The sequence below is a fragment of the Micromys minutus genome, assembly GCF_963924665.1.
Source record: "Micromys minutus genome assembly, chromosome: 4".
NCBI lineage: Eukaryota > Metazoa > Chordata > Mammalia > Rodentia > Muridae > Micromys > Micromys minutus.
Window position 1 is genome coordinate 26,924,648 of NC_137973.1, and position 19,874 is coordinate 26,944,521.

Sequence of the window (19,874 nt, forward strand, 5' to 3'; positions counted from 1 at the left end):
CACCAAGTTAAAAGCATAAAAAACAGCTTCTTGAGGCTAGAAATGTTCATTAGTGGTAGACTACTTGTCTAGCATGCATGGAGTCCTAGGTTGTTTCCCAATAGTACACACAAACATGTACAAATATTTTTGTGTCCCAAAAGGACCTGAGATAAAAAAAGAGAAAATAGTGGATAGGTATGTTGTTCAAGTGAGCTTTCGGGTTTTAAGTTCCATCTTTAACCTACAGTTAACACAACGATCTAACCTAGACTGATAAACTCTCAACTATCCCATCTCTAAAAGCTGTAGCTATAGCTCAGTAATCGAAAGCATGCCTAGGTATCTGTGAAGCCTTGAGCTCTATCCCCAGCAGTTAGCCAGGCATGGTGCTGCATTCTTGAGTTCATAGTGCTTGGGAAGTAGAGGCAGGGAAATCAGGATTTCAAGGTTAACCAATTGCATGAGACCCTGTCTCACAAACATTTAAAAATCAGGCGAGGCTGGGGGCTGGAGAGATGGCTCAGCAGTTAAGAAAGAGCACTGACTCCTCTTCCAGAGGTCCTGAGTTCAATTCTCAGTAACCACACGGTAGCTCAACCATCTGTAATGTGGATCTGATGCCCTCTTCTGGTGTCTGGAGACAGTGACAGTGTACTCACATACATGAAACAGATAAATAAATCTTTAAAAAATTAAAAATAAGGCGAGGTGGGAGATAAATTTGTTGTTTGATAATCTAAGAAATTATATTTCTCAGGATCTTTTATATTTGGACTGTAGAAATAAAAAAACAAGGATTAGCAAATGAATAAGTTTGGAAGTAAAAAAGCCAGTGTGAGGAAAAAGAAAAGTCTAAGTGAAGGATTTTAGATGTCAAAATAGTTCCTGGTGGGAGCTGGAGAGATGGCTCACAGTTAAGAGCACTAACTGTTCTTACAGAGGTCCTGAGTTTTAATTCCCAGCAATCATATGGTAGTTCACAACCATCTGTAATGAGATCCAATACCCTCTTCTAGTGAGTCTGAAGAGAGTAACAATGTACTCACATACATATAATAAATAAATTAAAGGAGGGGGGTTCCTGGATAGTTTCTCTTCAACAAAGATAGTAGATAATCTGATAGTGTGTCTTTGGCTGAATCCTTTTCCAGGAAGCTGGCATACTTTCTAATTGGTACTATCAGTTTTCTCAAGCTATTGTCCACACACAGCCTTTCTGTGAATCACTCTGGGCAGAATACAATGTTACTTAACTAAGCACATGTTATTTGTGTTAGAGTAAGCGGCTTCCTTTTTATCAATAGTACTCAAGTAGATTACTACATTCTACTGGCTTTGCCCTCTCTTGAAGCCTCTAAATAACTAATAATTAATGACAGCTCAATGTTGTGCTATAGGAAAAAGAATTATAAATTAAAATATGGTATTAGAGCACTTATCTCAGTTTTTAATTTAATTTTTAAGGCTGCGCTTGAACTTCCTTTGAAGACTAGACTGACATTAAGTGCTGGGATTAAAGGTGTTAGCCAACAAACCAAACTCCCTATCCCCCTTCCTTTTTTTCTTATTTTTATGTGTGTGTGTTTAGCTTGCATGGATATCTGTGTATCATATACATACAGTGGTGACCAGAAGAGAATGTCAGATACTCTGGGACTGAAATTATAGACTATTGTGAGCCACCATGTTAGTGTTAGGAATTGAACCTGAGTCCCCTAAAAGGGTAGTGTTCTTATTCAGTCATTTCATTAGCTCCACCTTCTTCCCACCCCCAATTTAAAAAAAAATTACTATATTATGGGTATGAGTATTTTGCCTATATATATGTCTTATGGTGATAAGCATGCCTGCTTCCCATGAAGGCCAAAAGAAGACATTAGGTCTCATGGAACTAGAGTTACAGACAATTGTAAGCAGTCATAAGTCCTGAGAACCAAACTCAAGACCTGTGGAAGAACCAACTCTCTAGCTGCCCCACCCTTTCACCCCTAATTCTTAAAGCTTTTTATCACTTTGGATTTTTGTCCCTGCATAGCCTGACAATTTTAGATTAGAAAAATATTTTGCTGGGCTGGAGAGATGGCTCAGAGGTTAAGAGCGCTGACTGCTTTGAGTTCAATTCTCAGCAACCAGATGGTGGCTCATAACCATCTATAATAAAATCTGGTGCCCTCTTCTGGCCTGCAGGGATACTTGCAAGCAGAATGCTATATACATACAAACGTTTTTTGTTTTGTTTTGTTTTTAAGTTATTTTGGTGAAGTTTTTCCATTATTCACATCTTGTTATCTTTATTCTAGGGCATTGTCTTTGTCTTGCTGGATCAAGGCAGACTTAAGTTCCCTTGGATTTCTTTGTTCATTGTAGTGAAGATATTTTCTTAATTTTTAAGGAACTGTCACTTTTGGAAATACTATAATTTCTCCTTTCTCGTCCAGTGAGCCAGACCGAGGAAGGCTAACTCCTTCCCCAGATATAATTGTTTTGTCTGATAATGAGGCTTCCAGTCCCCGATCCAGCTCCCGGATGGAAGAGAGACTCAAAGCAGCCAACCTAGAGATGTTTAAGGTAAAAAAAAAAAAAAGAAATTTCTCTTTTTTCACTTCTTTTTGTTTCATGTTCCTTCCATTTTCTTAATTTCTTGGTTTGGTTTTGTATTTTTGTTTTGATTTGGGTTTTGGGATATAAATAGCTATCTTATTTGATAAATTCTTTATGCTGATTCTTCACAGTGTGTCCTTTGAAAAGTAGCTGTTCAACCAAACAAAAAAGATAAGTTTGCTAAAGCGTGTGTATAGACAGTCACATTCAATATAACTCATCCTTCGAAAATGAAATAGAACTTTAAGTCACATAAAGTAAGTCCTTAGGAATAATGACTCCCTTACATTTTCCAGAATATAGGAGAATTTTTACTTGTTTTTATATATCTACATCAAGCATGATCTTAAAGAGACAGTCATGTCTTTACTTCTGCTTCTTATAGAAGGTTTCAGAAGAGAAATAAAGATCATTTCTTGCAGGAAGGGATTCTGGTTACCTCCTGCTATTGCTGACCTACAATCCCCATGTTTCTTTAGGGGAAAGGCATTGAGGAACGGCAGCAGCTTATCAAGCAACTGAGAGATGAACTACGATTGGAAGAAGCTCGTCTGGTGCTGTTAAAGAAACTGAGACAGAGTCAGCTACAGAAAGAGAATGTGGTCCAAAAGGTATTTCTAGAAGGGAGAAAAAGTCTAGTTTCAGATGGTACTACCATAGTTAGTCAGCTTTGCTCTAGCTCTGTGGGTTGTTTTGTTTGCTTGTTTGTTTTGTTTTGTTTTAAGTCTCTACAAGGAGAGAGCTTAAAAAGCCGTAGTTCTGTTTTTTGTTTTTTATCCTTTGGCATTAATCAAGAAAAACCTTAGTTTTGTCATAGTGTGTATCTGTGGTGCCAGGTAGAGTTAGAGTCAAGAGTTTTAACTTGAGTGGGCTGGAGAGGTGGCTCAGCAGTTGAGCCCACTTGCTGCTCTTACACAGAGGCCGCCTTTGATTCCCAGCACCACATGGAAGCTCACAACCAGCAGTTAGTATAATTCCAAGGAATTTGATGCCGCCTTCTGGTCCTTTGCAACCACCAGGCACATACATGGTACACAGGCAAAAAAGGAAGGCAAAACAATCATATACAAAAAAATACTTCTTTATAAAGGAATTAAACTGGCCATTTTAGGCCCTGTCTGAAAGACAGACAGACAAGGCCTGGCATAGTGACACATACCTTTAATCCTAGCACTTGGAAGACTCAGAAAAAAAATTTTTTTTCCAAAAAGGCTTAATTTCATTTTTCTCATGTTTTTTCCTTGTTGGGAACTTGCATTCATTTACACTCACAAGGAAAATTTAAAAGCCTAGAACTTAGCTGAATTTGACCTCTAGGGATTTTGGTTTCAGTTTAGTGTTTTTATTTCGTTTTTTTTTTTTTTTTTTTTTTGAGACAGTTCTCTGTATAACCCTGACTGTCTTGGAACTCACTCTGTAGACCAGACGTGCCTCAAACTCAGAGACCCTGCTGCCTCTGCCTCCCGAGTGCTGGGGCTAAAGGCGTGCACCACCACAGTCCAGCTCACAGTCTCATTTTCTGCCCCCCCCCAGACTCCAGTTGTACAGAACGCAGCATCTATCGTTCAGCCATCTCCTGCACATGTGGGGCAACAAGGCTTATCTAAACTTCCCTCCCGGCCTGGGGCTCAAGGGATTGAACCTCAAAATTTGAGAACATTACAGGTATGTGACCTATAGTGGGATCTAACTATTAGAAAACTCTGTCACTCTTGTCTTTATTTCAGGATTTTTGTAAAGATTGTAGAAGAATCTCAGTATAAGGCTAGCAGCTTGATCTACATAGTAAATTCCAGGATAGCCAGGGCTCTATAGAGACCCTGTCTCAAAAAAAAAAAAAAAAATCAACACTCTTCAGGTATAGAATTTACATGTATTTATGCATACAAACAATAAAATAAATCTTTTTTTTTTTTTTTTTTTAAGTCAGAGCTGGAGAGATGGCTTAGTGGCTAAGAGCACCGTTGCTCTTCTATTAGACCTGGATTTAATTATTAGCACCCTCAAGATTCTCACTTCTTTATGTAACTCCAGTCTCAAGAGATCTAATGCCCTTTTGGCCTCTGAAGGCATGAGTTATGCATATAATGCATAAACTATACATGTAGGCAAAACACCAATACACATTTTTTTAAGTGAAATTTTTTTTTAAAGAACTTTCTAGCCACTAATCATCATTTAGAGTAATGTTTGAGGACCTGGAAAGATGTATCAGAGGGTAAGAGCACTCGCTGCTCTTGCAGAGGACCTTGATTTTATTTCTATTACCCTCATGGTAGCTCTAAACCATTTATAACAGTAGTTGCAGGAAAGCTGACATCCTCTTTTGACTTCAGCAGACAGTGCACACATGTGGTGCACACACATACATCCAGGTAAGATATTCATCCATATGAAATGAAAATAAGTTAATCTAAAAAATGTTTTGACTAAAGTGACAGTAGATTTCTCTCATTGATTATTAGATGAAATTATCAAGTGTGTGTCTTCATTGTTCTGGTTGGGACTTTTTTAAGCAGTGTTCTTTGCATTTTATGGAGTATTATGCCATCTGTGAGTTCTTTTTCTGTTCTTTCCCTTTAGGGTCACAGTGTCATCCGTTCAGCAACCAACACCACCCTTCCACACATGTTGATGTCTCAACGTGTTATTGCACCAAATCCAGCCCAACTTCAGGGCCAGCGGGGGCCTCCGAAGCCTGGCATTGTACGCACCACAACACCTAACATGAATCCTGCCATCAGTTACCAACCAGTAAGAGCAAGCACTGGTGTAGAAAAGTCCTTTATTTGCTTTTCTTATTCAAAGAGCTACAGGTTTTAAGTTTTTTTATATAGAGAAGCTAGGACAAGAGTGATTTGAAAAGAGAGCATTCCCTAGAATCCACGTTGAGGGATTATATAAAAATGGTGGTAGAAAAAATAGTATATTCTACAGCAAAGCTAAAATCTACCTTAAAGAGAGGTATATCTTAATCTTAGGGTAAAAGTGATGGAAATTTAGTACTCACATGAAATTCTCAATGTACGTTTGACAAAAAAAGAAGATGGGAAGTACGTGCCTAAAAGCATCCTTGATCTTTCCTTTTTCAAACAGCTTTAGCTCATGGGTGCCAACATCCTTTTTTCTCATGTACCAGGATTATCTTTTAATGGTTAGTTAAATATTTCCTATTTTGAAGAAGCTAAAAATCCAGACTAGGATCGAGTAGTGACCTCTCTTAAAAACTGAAGTTGATCTTCTATTTATCAGCCTGTCCCTGTTCTCTTCCAGCAGTCAAGTTCTTCCGTTCCCTGTCAGCGCACAACATCTTCTGCCATCTATATGAACCTTGCCTCCCATATTCAGCCAGGGACTGTGAACAGAGTGTCCTCACCACTTCCTAGCCCCAGTGCCATGAGTGATGCTGCCAACTCACAGGCTGCAGCCAAATTGGCTCTTCGAAAACAGCTGGAAAAGACACTCCTGGAGATACCACCTCCAAAACCTCCTGCTCCCTTGCTTCATTTCCTGCCTAGTGCAGCCAATAGCGAGTTTATCTACATGGTAGGCTTGGAAGAAGTTGTACAGAGTGTCATTGACAGCCAAGGTAACACTTCCTTCTAGTTAAGTCTCTTAAGCACGGGGTTGCCAAGCCTCTTGGCAGAGAACAAGTATTACAGGGAACTGTATAGTATTAAATAACTGCTCTTAATCCAGGCCTGATAGCTCATTGCTTATAAGCCCACCACTTTGTAGTCATAGGAGACATTTGCTCCAAATTCAAGGCCAACCTGGGCTACATAGTAAAGTAAAAAGCCAACGTAGAGTACAGACTGAGCCCCTGTCTTGAAATTTTCAAAGCTACTCATACACATAAAAGTAAGAAAAATCTTAAAAAGAAAGAGTAGAGTCTGAAGATGTAGTTCATTTAGTAGACTACTTGTTTATCTGGAAGGTAGAGGTAAGAAGATCCCAAGTTCAAGGGTATCTTCAGATAAGATCCATAATTCATTTTTAGATCATTCTGGAATATATAAAATCCTATCCAAAAGGAAAAAAAAAGTGAAGAGATGGAAGGGAAGATAATTTGTTTTGTTTTTCAATATATTGTGCGCCCCCCCCCTTTTTAATGAGAGTTTGTTCTGACTCACATTTTGGGGGTGTAATTCACCTCAGCAGTGAGTCAGAGGCATTAGGAGCTTGAAGCAACTGGTCAAATCACATCCACACGCAGGAAATGGAATGATAACTATATCTTATTTAATTCCCTTTTATTTTGTTGAGACAGGGGTCTCCATATCATTCTGGCTAGTCTAGAACTCACTATATATAGACCAAACTGGCCTTGAACCCACAAATCTGTCTCCACAAAGTGCTTGGTCTCCACAAAGTGCTGCTATGAAAGGCACACACTATAATGCTTATTCTATAGATAAATAGAATTTCTGGTTTATGACTTGGTGCTGAGTTATTATATTCAGTCTCTTCCCTTTTAATGTTTATAGTGGAAACACTATATATACTGATATAAATAACTTAAGCATCATTGCATGAATGTCGTAACCTAGTACTGAAACAGATTCTGACACCATTCAGTGATCCTAACAGTCATTATTAAGCTTAAATTTCCAAACAGTATTGGAAAAAGAACAGTCTCCCTAGAGGAACTAACTAATAAACATTTATCTGTAAGCAGAGCATAGGGTGCCTTAATTTCAGCCAGGTAGGTAGCTTATGCCCATAATCCCAGCACTTGGAATACTTAGGCAAAAGTGTTATGATCTAGAGGCTAACCTGAGCTATATAGTGAGTTCTTGGCCAGCCTGAGCTACAATGTAAAACCTTGTCTTGGGAAAACTATTCAAACTGATAACAGAGAACTGTAAATGTGTGTGTGTAAAGGGAAAGTGTAATATAAAGTAATGTTAAGAAACAGAAAGGGAGGCTGGAGAGATGGCTCAGTGATTAAGAGCACTGACTGTTCTTCCAGAGGTCCCAAGTTCAAATCCCAGCAACCACATGGTGGCTCACAACCATCTGTAATGGGATCTGATACCCTCTTCTAGTGTGTCTGAAGAGAGCAACAGTGTGCTCATATATGAAATAAAATAAATCTTAAAAAAAAAAAAAAAAAAAAAACACAGAAAGGGAGGCTGGAGAGATGGCTCAGAACCCTGGCTGTTCTTCCAGAGGATCCACATGCCAGCTCACAACTGTCTGTAAAACCAGTTTCAGAGGCTCTGACATCCTCACACAGACACACATACATGCAGGCAAAATACCAATGCACATGAAATACGAATTTTACAATTTAAATATTAAAACAAAAGGAGGGGGTTAAATGTGGTGGTGCATGTCAGCACTTGGGAGGCAGAAGCAGGTGGGTCTCTGAAGCCTAGTCTACAGAATGAGTTCCAGAGTAGCCAGGAATACACAGAGAAAACCTGTCTGAAAAAAACAAAACAAGACCAACAGAAAGCATTGTTTAAATGGATCCATTTGATTCTAAATTTATTATTGTGAAATTTTTGTCACACCATGTAACCGGGTAGGGCTCATCCTTAACTCCGTAGCCCAGTGTTACCTGAAGCTCAGGGTCCTCCTTCCCTAGTCTCCCAACTACTCTGATTATCAAGCCAAAGTGTTAGATTATATTGAAAAGAGGTTTTTAAGGCCATTCAAGATTGTGCAGCCCTTTAATCTTAGCAGTAGGGAGGCAAAGGAAGGAAAAAAAAATTAGAGTTTGAGGCTCTATGTACTGAATTCTAGGACAGCCTAATCTGCATAGTAAGACTGTATCTCAAAACAGAACAATACATTCATAAACTTTAGATTCACTTACTTAATTTATATGAGTGGTTTTACCTTCATGTATGTACATCTACCACAGTTTCCTGGTGCTCTCAGATAATCTTTCAGAAAAGTGCATCAAAGTCTTTGAACTGCAGTTATGGTGTCTTGTGAGACACTGTATGGATACACAGAGCCAAACTCCAGTCCTCTGTAAGGGCAATAAAGTGCTAGCTACTGAACTAGTCTAGCCCCTTGAATTGTTTTGGTTTGTTTGGTTTAGTTTTGTATCGCTTCTTGTTTTAAATTTGTTGATTTTGTTGGTAGGGAGAAGAGAATGGGAGGTTGCCAAAAATGTGGCATGTTGTTGCCATTACAAAGTCAGAGGACAGCTTTGTGAAGTCACTTCTTTGCTTCCACCTTTACATGGCTTTCAAAGGTGGATCTTGGGTGTCTGAGGCTTGCCCATACTCAGCTGTCTAAGTTAACAGAATGAGCTTGTGGGAAGGACAACAATGAACAGAAGAGGTGGGAGATGTGACCACTGACTGTTGTTTTACTTGGCATCTAGGCAAAAACTGTGCCTCACTTCTGAGGGTCGAACCCTTTGTATGTGCCCAGTGCCGCACAGATTTCACCCCTCACTGGAAGCAAGAAAAGAATGGTAAGATCCTCTGTGAGCAGTGTATGACTTCCAACCAGAAAAAGGCTCTAAAAGCTGAACACACTAACCGGCTGAAAAACGCTTTCGTTAAAGCCCTACAGCAGGAACAGGTGAGAACTCTTGACTCCTACCTGCAGTCATCTGAACAGGCTTGGTTTTCCCAAAGGGTTTGGAGCCTGGAAACCTGGGTTCCTTTAAAAAGAAAAAGAAAAAAAGAAAAGAAAGAAAGAAAGAGAAAGAACGGAGGCAGAAGTAAGCTGATCTCTTTGAGATGGAAGTTAGCCTAAACTAGGTAGTGGTTACCCAGTCTTAAAAAACAAGAGAATATAATTCTTCTTATTACTGTGTTCTGTTTATACATTTGGTTGTTTTCGATTGGCTGATAATATATGATACCATGTATTATGAGATTAAAGGACAGAAAGAAGGCTTGGAATATAGTTTTTTCCCATAGCTCTGAAGAAAGTCTTACCATTAGCTCTAAATGGCCTGGAACTTTTGATTCTCCCATCTCTGCCTCCTGATAGTCGGTATTACTGGAGTGTGCCGCAACATCCAGGTCCTCTATGCTCCACTTTGGTCAGACAAATGGTTTGCCGAAAGGACTTTGCTGCACACTTTCAATTATGCAGTCTGTAGTTGAATAGCAAACAAGAGAATAGATGATACAGTAGCCCAGTGAAGATCAGTGGTAATAGAAGTGTGTGAACACTTGGGATAGGGTCTTCAAAGGGAAAAGACATGTTAAGATGGTTCATTTCCCACTCCACTAACCATCAGAGTCCTTTAAGTAGGTAGTAGCATCATGAGCCTTGTGGAAAATAGATAAACAGAAATCAAAAATAAGATCCCAATTTATGGTAGAGCACTCACTTCCCATATTTGAGGCTCTGGTTTTTGATCTCCAGCACTGTATGGTAGTTACACGCAAACATGAATGCATAAATTAATTTCTTCTTAAAAAATTAAAGAAATAGCTAGTACCTCAATGATTCATTAGTTTTAATTATATTACCATCCATCGTCCTTCAGTTGTCCTCATGAAAGCCAGCTTTCTAGAGAGAAGGGAATGCTTTTAATCTATAAGTCTTGTACCTGGACAGCTCTGTGTTGCCATTCATTCCACCAAACTTTTCACCTTTTATGTGTTGTTATAACTAGCTGGCATCATTACAGAAACAAGACCCTTGGTTTTCTAGTTGGAAAAGTAGGTGTTGTCTTGTTCAATCTCATCTAATAACTCCCCACAGGAAATTGAACAGCGATTACAGCAGCAGGCAGCACTCTCCCCAACTACAGCTCCAGCTGTATCCAGTGTCAGTAAACAGGACACCATCATGAGACACCATACACTTCGGCAGGTGAGGACATTTCCCACAATCTTGCTTTTTCTTAGGGGCTACGCTTCTGCAGGAAATGCTTGTGTTCTCTTTTTACTCCTTTGTGTCTTTTGAACATCTGCGATGGCAAGGTTTCATCAACTGTCCTGTTCCCTTATTGCAGGCTCCACAGCCCCAGAGTAGCCTCCAGCGTGGCATACCCACGTCTGCCCGCTCCATGCTTTCAAACTTCGCACAGGCACCCCAGTTGTCTGTGCCAGGTGGCCTCCTTGGTATGCCAGGTAAGAGGGGTTAGTTTCAGAACTTACCGCACAAGGATGACTTTTCTTTGATCTCGTATAGCTCAGGCTGGGTCTGAGCTTGCTGTGTAACCAAGGCTGTCCTACTTTTGCCACTCCCTAGCATGTACCACCCAGCTTTAGTGTATGTACAGTTCTTTTTGTGCACGGGGGGTGCATGTGTGTATGGGTACATGTATGGAGAGGCTAGAACTCAATCTTGAGTGTCATTCCTCGGGTACTGTTTTCTGAGATCGGGTCTCCTGTTTTCCTCTAGCTTATAAAATAGGTAAGCTCACCAACAAGCTCCAGAGATCTGCATCCCTTCATTAGGATTATAAGCATGCACTACCAAATCTGACTTGCTTTATGTGGTTGCTAGGGATCAAGCTCAGGTTCTGTTTGTGTGGCAAGCACTTTGCTGACTGCGCGCTCTCTCTAGTCATAGTATACAAATCTTTTTTTCTTTTTTTTCGTTATGTATGAGTGTCCACCTACATGTACTCTGTGTGCCACTTGCGTGTCTGGTGCCTGCAAAGGCCAGGATAAGGGTGTCCGATCCCTAGAACTGGAGTTAAAGTTGTGAACCATTGTGTGTGCTAGGAGTTAAAAGCCTCAATCTTCTGGAAGAACAGCCAGTGCTCCTTTATTTGTTCGGGGGTTTTTTGTTTTGTTGTTTAGATTTTGGGGAGGTTGGGGGGGAACACAGGATTTCTCTGTGTACCTGTAACTATCCTAGGACTCGCTCTGTAGATCAGGTTGGCCTCGAACTCAGAGATCCTCCTGCCTCTGCCTCAGTGCTAGGATTAAAAGTGTCACTACCAACTACTAAGCTATCTCTAGCACCAATGCACAAATTTTTAGCAACCCCTTTAGACCCTGTTGTTGCTTTGATTTCTGTTTTCTTAGGCCATAACTATTTTTGTTATTCAGCAAATGAATCTTTACTAAGTCATGACTGCACTAAGACTTTGGCAAAATGGTCTTTACTGGTATAAATTTAATTCTGATGCACTTTCATTGAGCCATATGCATTCTTGAACAGCTGGGTCAACTGTTCAGCATGAATGATCTAGAGTTCTTCTCCACACTCATTGGTCCCAAAATCAGAGTAGATCATTGATTGTTGCTCTGTTTTCAGTAATTTTTCTGTTAAAGAAGGTTTAACCTCTTCTGTATTGTACTGTAAAGACCATTCATTATTCCTGATAGGACTGACATTTCTCAAGGGGCTGTTGCCCTGGAGCTTGGGAGTAAGAGCATAGCTGCAGCTGGACCAAAGCTAGCTGAGGGCAGAGAAGTACAGGCCATCACAAATATTTATTCCTCATCTTAACTGCAGTCTGGGGTAGGACAAAAGGGTGTCATTTCTTCTCTTAATGCCGTCCTCTCCTTTTGTCTCATGAATCTAGGTGTCAACATTGCATACTTGAACACTGGCATCGGAGGACATAAAGCCCCAAGTTTGGCAGACCGGCAGCGTGAATACCTTTTAGACATGATCCCTCCCAGGTCTATATCGCAGTCCATCAGTGGACAGAAATAACACCTGTTCCACTTGTACTGCCCATCCTTGAATCCTTTACCCGTTTCTCCCATTGTCCCCAACTTCCGTCGCATGCAGTGCCTGTACTGGTGCCTACCATACACGGAAAGCAAAACCTGAAAAAAAAACACAGAAGACAAAAATAGACATCAACAAGAAAACACACGCCCTGCCCTGCCACCTCCCTTTTATTTCACACTGCTGCGATCTGTTCTCCTGCTGCTCTGTCTTCTCTCTTCGATCCTTTAACAGTGAGGTGGATCTTTGCCTCTGATAGAGGTCAGAATGAGGTTCTGGGGAGAATTTAAGCCCTTTGATGTGTGTTCCTAAAGTTTGTTTTATGCTATAATTATTATCATTTTTAATTATATTGTGTGTTTTCCCTTTGTTCTGTAGACGGTTAAACCCCATCTTCTGTTTTCTTTACTTCCCTACCTCCCTTTGCTAACCTTTTTTTTTAAGAGTATATATATATACAATTCAATGATCACATGCAGATTGCAGTGGATCCTCAGCTGCCAATAGGAAATAACTGAAAATGTTAAAGACAGAGATTTTGAATGCACTTAACCTGAGTTGTGGAGTGGGTATCATCAAGCAAGTAGGAATAGCATCCCAGCTATGGCTGGTCAGGGTCTGGAGAGTTGAGGAGGCAGTGCTTTAGTAATGAGGTTGAGCTCTGTGACAGTGAGTAAAGGAGCCTAGAGGGAGAAGCTTACAACAGAAAACTACCTGTAGTTTAACCATAGGGTCTGGGGGAAGAGGTGTGACATAAGTTCAATAGTGTCCCAAAGAGTGCTGTAGCCAGGCCCTGGCCTTCTAGGTGCTTGGGGAGTGGGGAGTAAGACGGGTCTCCTGACCCCAGTGAGGACACACAAGTCTGTTCCAGGCCAGTCATCTTGAGATTGTTTATCTTACTTTCTTTGTAAAATTGTCTCTCATCACATCTTCATATCCTTTAACAAATGTTCATCTTCCTTTTAACCATAGTCCCAGAGGAATGGCAGTTTCCAGGCTGCAGGTAGCTGGGTATCCTAGAAGTTGGAGTAGGTATATGTGAATCATGTGACAGAAGGGGGGAAACTAGACATAGAGGAAGAAGAGGTTTCTCCCGGCAGTTGAGACGCTCACGTTTCTATCCCTGTACCCTCTGAGTGCTGAGAGAATGGGTGCAGGCCCCCATCAGGTTGGTATTCCACTCTCACTCTGCTGCGCTGGCTTTAGATCCAACTCCTCAGAGCCAGGCAACTTTTCAAACCAGCTTTAACCTCAGCTATACAAGTATTGTCTTCCCCCAAACTCCTCTCCCCCAAATTCTGTTCATTTTGCCTTTTTTTCTTTTTTTTTTTTTTCTTTTTTTTTTTTGGGCACTATTGATGTAGAGAATAAATTGAATTGTGCAATGTTGCTGTTCTGAGGTCAGGGAAGTTAGTATCCTGTTTGCCAACACTGTGGCGAGGTGGAAGGGGGACCAAACTGTTTTTGAGGTAGGGAAGCCTGAAGATGAAGGGTTTCTGCTTTCCTTGGAGTGTGCATGTACCTGCCTCTACAGCTCTAGAAGCCGTCAGAGTGGACTAGGGACACTTTGAGCAAAGATGTATGAGGAGTTTTATAATATTTTGCCCTTGATAACCACCTGAGGAAATTCCCTCATTTTTATTTTTAAAAACGAAATAATTTTTTTTAAATAAGAAGGCACTTTTAAAATTATACACACAAACTACACAGCTTTCCCATAAAATTTGGGGGTAGGGTAGGAAAAGAAGCTAGATGAAGCTCTGTTCCCCAACTCTGGTCTCTTTCCCAATACCCCAGTGCCACTGTGGGTGATTATACTGGCCCTACGGGCCTTCCTGGCTTTTTCGTTCTTCCCTTCCCTTCAAATTCATTGAGCACTTAATAAAGGAGCAGAGATGCAGCTGTGTCTGGGCTCCCCAAGTGGTGAAATGACCTAGAAGCTAGATGCTAGTAACAAGTAGTTTGAGCAGGTCATTTCAAGTATTTTTCTGGGGAATGTGGTGCCCCTGACTGTAAGTGGTGGGGGAGGGAGGGGGGCTAATGGAGCTGGGTTTGGGATTATTTTAAAATTATATATATATATATATAAAGATATATTCTTACATCTTTTCCTTGCCCTCTGTGCTTTGAAAGCACTGAATAAATTGATTCTGTTTTTTTTTTCTTCCATTTTTTAAAAAATGTTCTTACTAGTCATCTTGCCTTGCGGCATGTCTGTCTAACCTCTCCCTACCCCATGATGAAGTGCCATTTCTGTTAAGTCTCCCTGACCCCCAGCTCAGAGGTGCTCAGAGGTACAAGGTGCCCAAGTTTGTCAGTTGAGATTAAAAGGAACAGAGAATGTGCAATACCGTCCAGCTGGGGCCTTTCCTTGCCCTGAGCTAGGTCCTCTCCCTGGGAGCCAGGCCACTTTGACTAGGGTTTGGAAGTAAGATGTATAGAAATGGGGAGGGGTGGCAAGGAGAGCCCACATAGTTCAGTGCCTGTTTAGGTGCTGAGGCCATAGGGGGAGGGTCTTCCCTGTTTTTATCCCTTCAGGGTCAATTACATAGAAGCTGCTTATACTGCTAGTATAGCTCTGTGGCCCTTGGCTCAGTCACTAAGATTTAATTTCTCATCTTCTTTTCCCATTATCATACTCTGCCCAGGAATTAAGGAGAGGGGTGAAATCTTTCTTAATCATGGTAAAGTATTAGCCTTCCATCTCCCTTAGGTCCTGCCCCTGTCCCCGCTTCTTCAATCCTCTACATTTTACATCACTTATTGCCTTGTGTCCTTCCAAACCTTTTTTTAAAAAAATTAACACTCATTCTCCAGCTGTGGGTCCTTACAGGCACTAGCCTTCATGCCCAAAGGATAGGAGGAAAGACCCTGAGTTCAATGGTCCTTTACCATTGGACTTTGACTCTCAGGTATCAGTAGAGTGGAGATCCAACCAGTACAATCTAGCTTCCCTCTAGACCTTGAGGCATTCTAAGCAGTCATTCATGGATGGTGTCTTACTCCACAGCTACCTGAAATGGGTGGATTAGTGGCAAGGCTGGGGTAAAATTAGAAGACAGAAGTACTTATTTGTTGGTTTTATTTTGTCACTAGACCACAGCATCTGAACTCCCTCCATTGCTGAATAAGTATTTTTCCTGCATTTTGGGATATATGTATGGTAGACATTTCTTTTTAAAGACGCCGAGATAAATGTTTTCCTGCCTTGGTTACCTTTCCTTTCCCCTTTAAAAGGAATTAGCTATAGAACTGCTTTGTAAAGATGCTTCTTGATATTTTACTTTTGTTCCTTTCCCCAACCATTCCCATTTCCCCCTTTTTTCTAGAAGGCATAACCCTTCTCTACACAGCCCCTATCCTACTCATCCTAGGCTCCCTTTCTTTCCATCAAGGTCTTCATTAGCTTATGATATTTGCTGCCGAGATGTTATAACAAGGACTCATTCATGTATATAAGCTATTTCTTGATCCATTTAAAAGGAATTGTACATTGTGTAGAAAAAAAAAAAAAACATGAAAAAGAGAAAAAAAAAGCCCTAGCCATGGATATTGTGAAACTGTGTTATGTCATTTTGTAATGTGCCCGTTTGTGTATGATCCGTGCAAAAGGGTTTCTGGGGAAGGGGAGGGTGGAGGGAGGCAGGACTGTGGAGGGTGGGGAGAGGAGTGGACTGGGCCCAGCACACTGAGACTGGCAGCTGCTCCAACCCCATCCCTCCTTAAAGATGCCGCCTCCCCCACCACCCACTCCTATTTTGTGCCTTGCCCTCCCCGCCCTGGAGTAATCTCTCCAGGTCACCAGCACTGCCTTGGCAGAGCCCACTCCCTACCCTAACCTGCCCACTCTTCCTACCCCCAGCATTAGGTTGATAATTGGGAGAGTGCTGGAGGTTGGGAGGTAGCAGAGGAATGGGGCAGTTCCTGGGGGCATTGAAACCAAGTATTATTATGAATTGTAATTGTATTTGCACTGTTTTCCCCTCTGATTGCATCAGCATATATACAATATACCTATATAACAAAATTCAGTGTCAAAGCTTTCTTATGCAAGGGATTCCCCCACTTTTCAGAGAAAGAACCTCATGGACCTCTAAAAGGGTACATTGTCAGGAGATAATAGAATAGTAGAAAAAAGAATTTTACTCGTCCTAAGAAAGTTGTATTCGAACCATTTAAGGATATGTGATTGAGTTGAGGCTGTCTCCTGTGAATTATAGGACTCCAGGTCCAGGATTGTACAAAGAATCCAGGACACAAGGAGACACAGTATGGATACCTGGGGCCTACTGACTTGCTTTGTGAGCTTTGGTGGACCTGGTGTCTTCAACCAATGAAGTGAGGGAGGAAACCACTGACCTCTATGCTTAAAATTCCACAATTCTTTCCCCATTTGCCAAAACACACACACACACACACACACACACATAAAGCACCTTGAGGTGAAGGAAGTGCTGGGCTGAAAGACCAGGAAGGAAATGAAAGTGACTTGCTAGTGTTACTTATATGTCAGTGTCTTTGGAGAGTTAGCGGTCCCCTGGTCCAACATTGGTATGGGAGAGGTGGCGATGATGTTGACTGTTGGACTGATGGCATTTGGACCCTTGTGTTTCTAGCCATGTCATGATCAGGCTCCAAGCCTCACCTCACAGTCACAGTCCTTAAGGGTAGTTGGCCAGAAAATACCCCCCAGGTTGGTAATTTAGTTGCTGTCTCTGTGAGCTATAGGGTGTGGAATGTCCCTCATCTTGGTAACAAGTAGGGCTCAAATGTAGCCCACATCTTTCCTTCCCTCAGATCCCATCTGAACCCCCTAAAGCAACTGTTCCACACAGTCTGTCTCCTTAGAGGCCCAATTTATACCCTCCCTTCCCCCATTTCCTGGGCTGAGTATTTCTATTCTCCAGTTATTGCCACTGAGACCTGGAGAAGACAGGTTGATGGGCGAGGCCTTGGTGAAGGTGGAGGATAGATTGGGGTGGGTGGTGGGGAGTAGGAGGTGGGATGGCAGCTGCCTTCCCTGAGTAGGGTGGGTGGGAAGAACAAGACCCTTTTGCACAGCTCTCTTTAAGTTTCCTTTTTTTCCTTTTTTCTTTTTAACTCATTCTAATTTTCTGCATTGTGTTTGGGAAATAAAATGAAAAAACAAAGACCAATAGGAACTGGTTTTCAAAAGGTAAATACACTCCCATCTGTTTCAGAGGCTGCTGAGCTTTTCAGCAGTGAAGATTCAAATAATAAGCTAATTTTTGGAGAAAGGATTAAAAGAAAAAAACTTTGTAATATTTATCACTTGCAAGCTATGTTTAATAAAGAAAGGAATGGTTTCTAAGCTTTCCTGTGGTTTGTGCTTTAATTGTGGTGGGAGGGGGTGCTGTCGGGAGAATCTGAGTATTGAGGAACGAGCTTGGATAACATCGATGTATAATATTGATGGCATGTGCTCCTTGCCTGCCTCTGCTGTTACTCCTCTCCACCTCTAGTGGCCCTAGAGCCAGACTTGGTATATGTCCCGATTAGCCTTTCCAAGTCACACACATGCACTAGGCTAGTAGTGTAATTGTTGCTAGCTGGTTTCTCCAGCTAGGGATCTCCTAACATTGGAGGTTCACATATACTAAACCTTTCGTTTGGATATATCTTCCCCAGAGAGGCCTAGAATTGCTGTTTCCACTCTTAAACCTCTCACGCAAGTTTGCCTTTGAACATAAAGCATCGGTCATTTAGGCTCCCACATTTTATGTTTTATTTCTTTTTTTTTTTAAAGATGTATTTTATGTACACTCTCTTCAGACCCACCAGGAGAGGGCATGGGACCCCATTAAGATAGTTGTGAACCACCATGTGGTTGCTGGGAATTGAACTCGGGACCTCTGGAAGAGCATTCGGTACTCTTAACTGCTGAGCCATCTCTCCAGCCCTTATGTTTTATTTCTAACAAAACTTTAGGTGACTCCCAATCAAGACAATAATTGTTTTCTGGAATACTTAATTGTCAGGACTTTGTCCAGGCCCTGATCTTCTGCCATATTTTATACCATCAGAGGAGCTGATGGGGAAGGGCAGAGCCCAGCCTTACTTGGAATCTTGTTACTGATCCTAGTGTCTATGTATGAGCGCAGAAAAGATAACGTGTGGTTCCCTAGGCCATGGGCTTTCCTTCCCTCAAGACCCTTACCTTCTGGTGTCACTGTGGGTTAGGGGAAGGTTAGCTGAGGTAGTTGCTGGGGCTTTGCTTTTATAGAGCATGGCAAGTGACCATTTGCTGCGGAGTACTGGAGACTGGAAAGGGAGGTGTAGGAATGCCAGGTGCCTATTGCCTCTGATTATTCTATCATGGGACCTAGGACTGAAACTGTCAAACTCATCCCTTTAGAACAAAGGATTGCAGAAATGGCTCATGATTTAAGAGCACTTGCTCTTGTAGAGGACTTGGGTTCAATTCCCAGCATCTATGTGGACTTCCAAGAGTACCAGACATGCACATATTACATGTATGTACACGAAAACAACGATGTTTAAACAATGTTTTGGTTTTGGTTTTTGAGATGAGGTTTGTACTGGCTGGTTTTGTGTCAACTTGACACAAGCTGGAATTATCACAGAGAAAGGAGCCTCAGTTGAGGAAATGCCTCCATGAGATCCAGCTGTAAGGCATTTTCTCAACTAGTGATCCATTGTGGGTGGTGCCATCCCTGGGCTGATAGACCTGGGTTCTATAAGAAAGCAGGCTGAGCAAGCCATGGGAAGCAAGCCAGTAAGTGACATCCCTCCATGGCCTCTGCATCAGCTCCTGCTTCCTGACCTGCTTGAGTTCCAGTCCTGACTTCCTCTGGTGATGAACAGCGATTTGGAAGTGTAAGCTGAATAAACCCTTTCCTCCCCAACTTGCTTCTTGGTCACGATGTTTTGTGCAGGAATAGAAACCCTGACTAAGAAATTGGTATCAGCATAGTGGGGTATTCCTATGACAAGCTGACCATAGGGAGGACTGTGGAACTTTGAGTTAGAAGAGCCATTGGCATATTAAGAACTCTGTGGGATGTTTAGTAGGAGCTTGAAAGATAATGTTGAGAACAGTGCAGAAGATGGAGGCCTGACTTGTGAAATTTCAGAGGGAAGATTAAAGACTCTGATCAGGGCTGTTGCTGTTTTGATTGTGAAGATTCTGTGGTTTTGGTTAGCTATGATTAACAAGATACCAGAACTACTAAAGCAAAACCTTTGTATTACTGGGACTATTGATGCTGGTCAGCTGGAGCTAAGAAATTAGTGGCGATTAAGAAGAGACCAGCATCACTGAGGTGAAATCTTCTGGGAACTGTTTTCTGAGAGCACAAAGAGGATGTGTTCCAGAGATAGCCAAGGTTGTACCTCGTGCTGTGGCTGGACTTGGTAATGTGTAAGAGTCACCCAGGTGGTACTGGTTTTGAAGGAATGAAGGGGTCATGGAGAGCAGCTGAGGCTCGGCACTGAGAGAGGCCATGGAAGGCCATTGGTAAAAGTGTGTCCTCAGTGGCAATTAGTACCCCAGAACTGACGGTGGTGTTTTGGAGATGCCAGTACCATGAGTTGACCACCAAGAACAGCAGCGGCAGTGGAGAACAGGCAGCTGGAGCCTAGAAGACAAAGTGTGTGCTACAAAGGGCAGAGCTGGAGAAGTGACTCGAGCC

At 41.7% G+C, this 19,874-nt stretch overlaps 1 protein-coding gene across 3 annotated transcripts in view; it reads left to right on the forward strand.

The window, feature by feature from the left end:
• Positions 1-17,526, forward strand: part of GATAD2B (GATA zinc finger domain containing 2B) — a 66,495-nt gene extending 48,969 nt beyond the window's left edge. For 2 of the 3 annotated variants that reach the window (XM_080915713.1, XM_080915714.1), the window contains exons 3-11: positions 2,421-2,550; positions 3,063-3,194; positions 4,117-4,248; positions 5,167-5,337; positions 5,857-6,172; positions 8,927-9,129; positions 10,270-10,380; positions 10,523-10,640; positions 12,050-17,526. In XM_080915713.1, the coding sequence (XP_080771839.1) occupies positions 2,421-2,550; positions 3,063-3,194; positions 4,117-4,248; positions 5,167-5,337; positions 5,857-6,172; positions 8,927-9,129; positions 10,270-10,380; positions 10,523-10,640; positions 12,050-12,183 (1,447 nt within the window). In that variant the 3' untranslated portion in view covers positions 12,184-17,526. The remainder of the gene's footprint in view (positions 1-2,420; positions 2,551-3,062; positions 3,195-4,116; positions 4,249-5,166; positions 5,338-5,856; positions 6,173-8,926; positions 9,130-10,269; positions 10,381-10,522; positions 10,641-12,049) is intronic. The other variant, XM_080915715.1, reaches the window with a different exon arrangement.
• Positions 17,527-19,874: the final 2,348 nt, after the last annotated feature.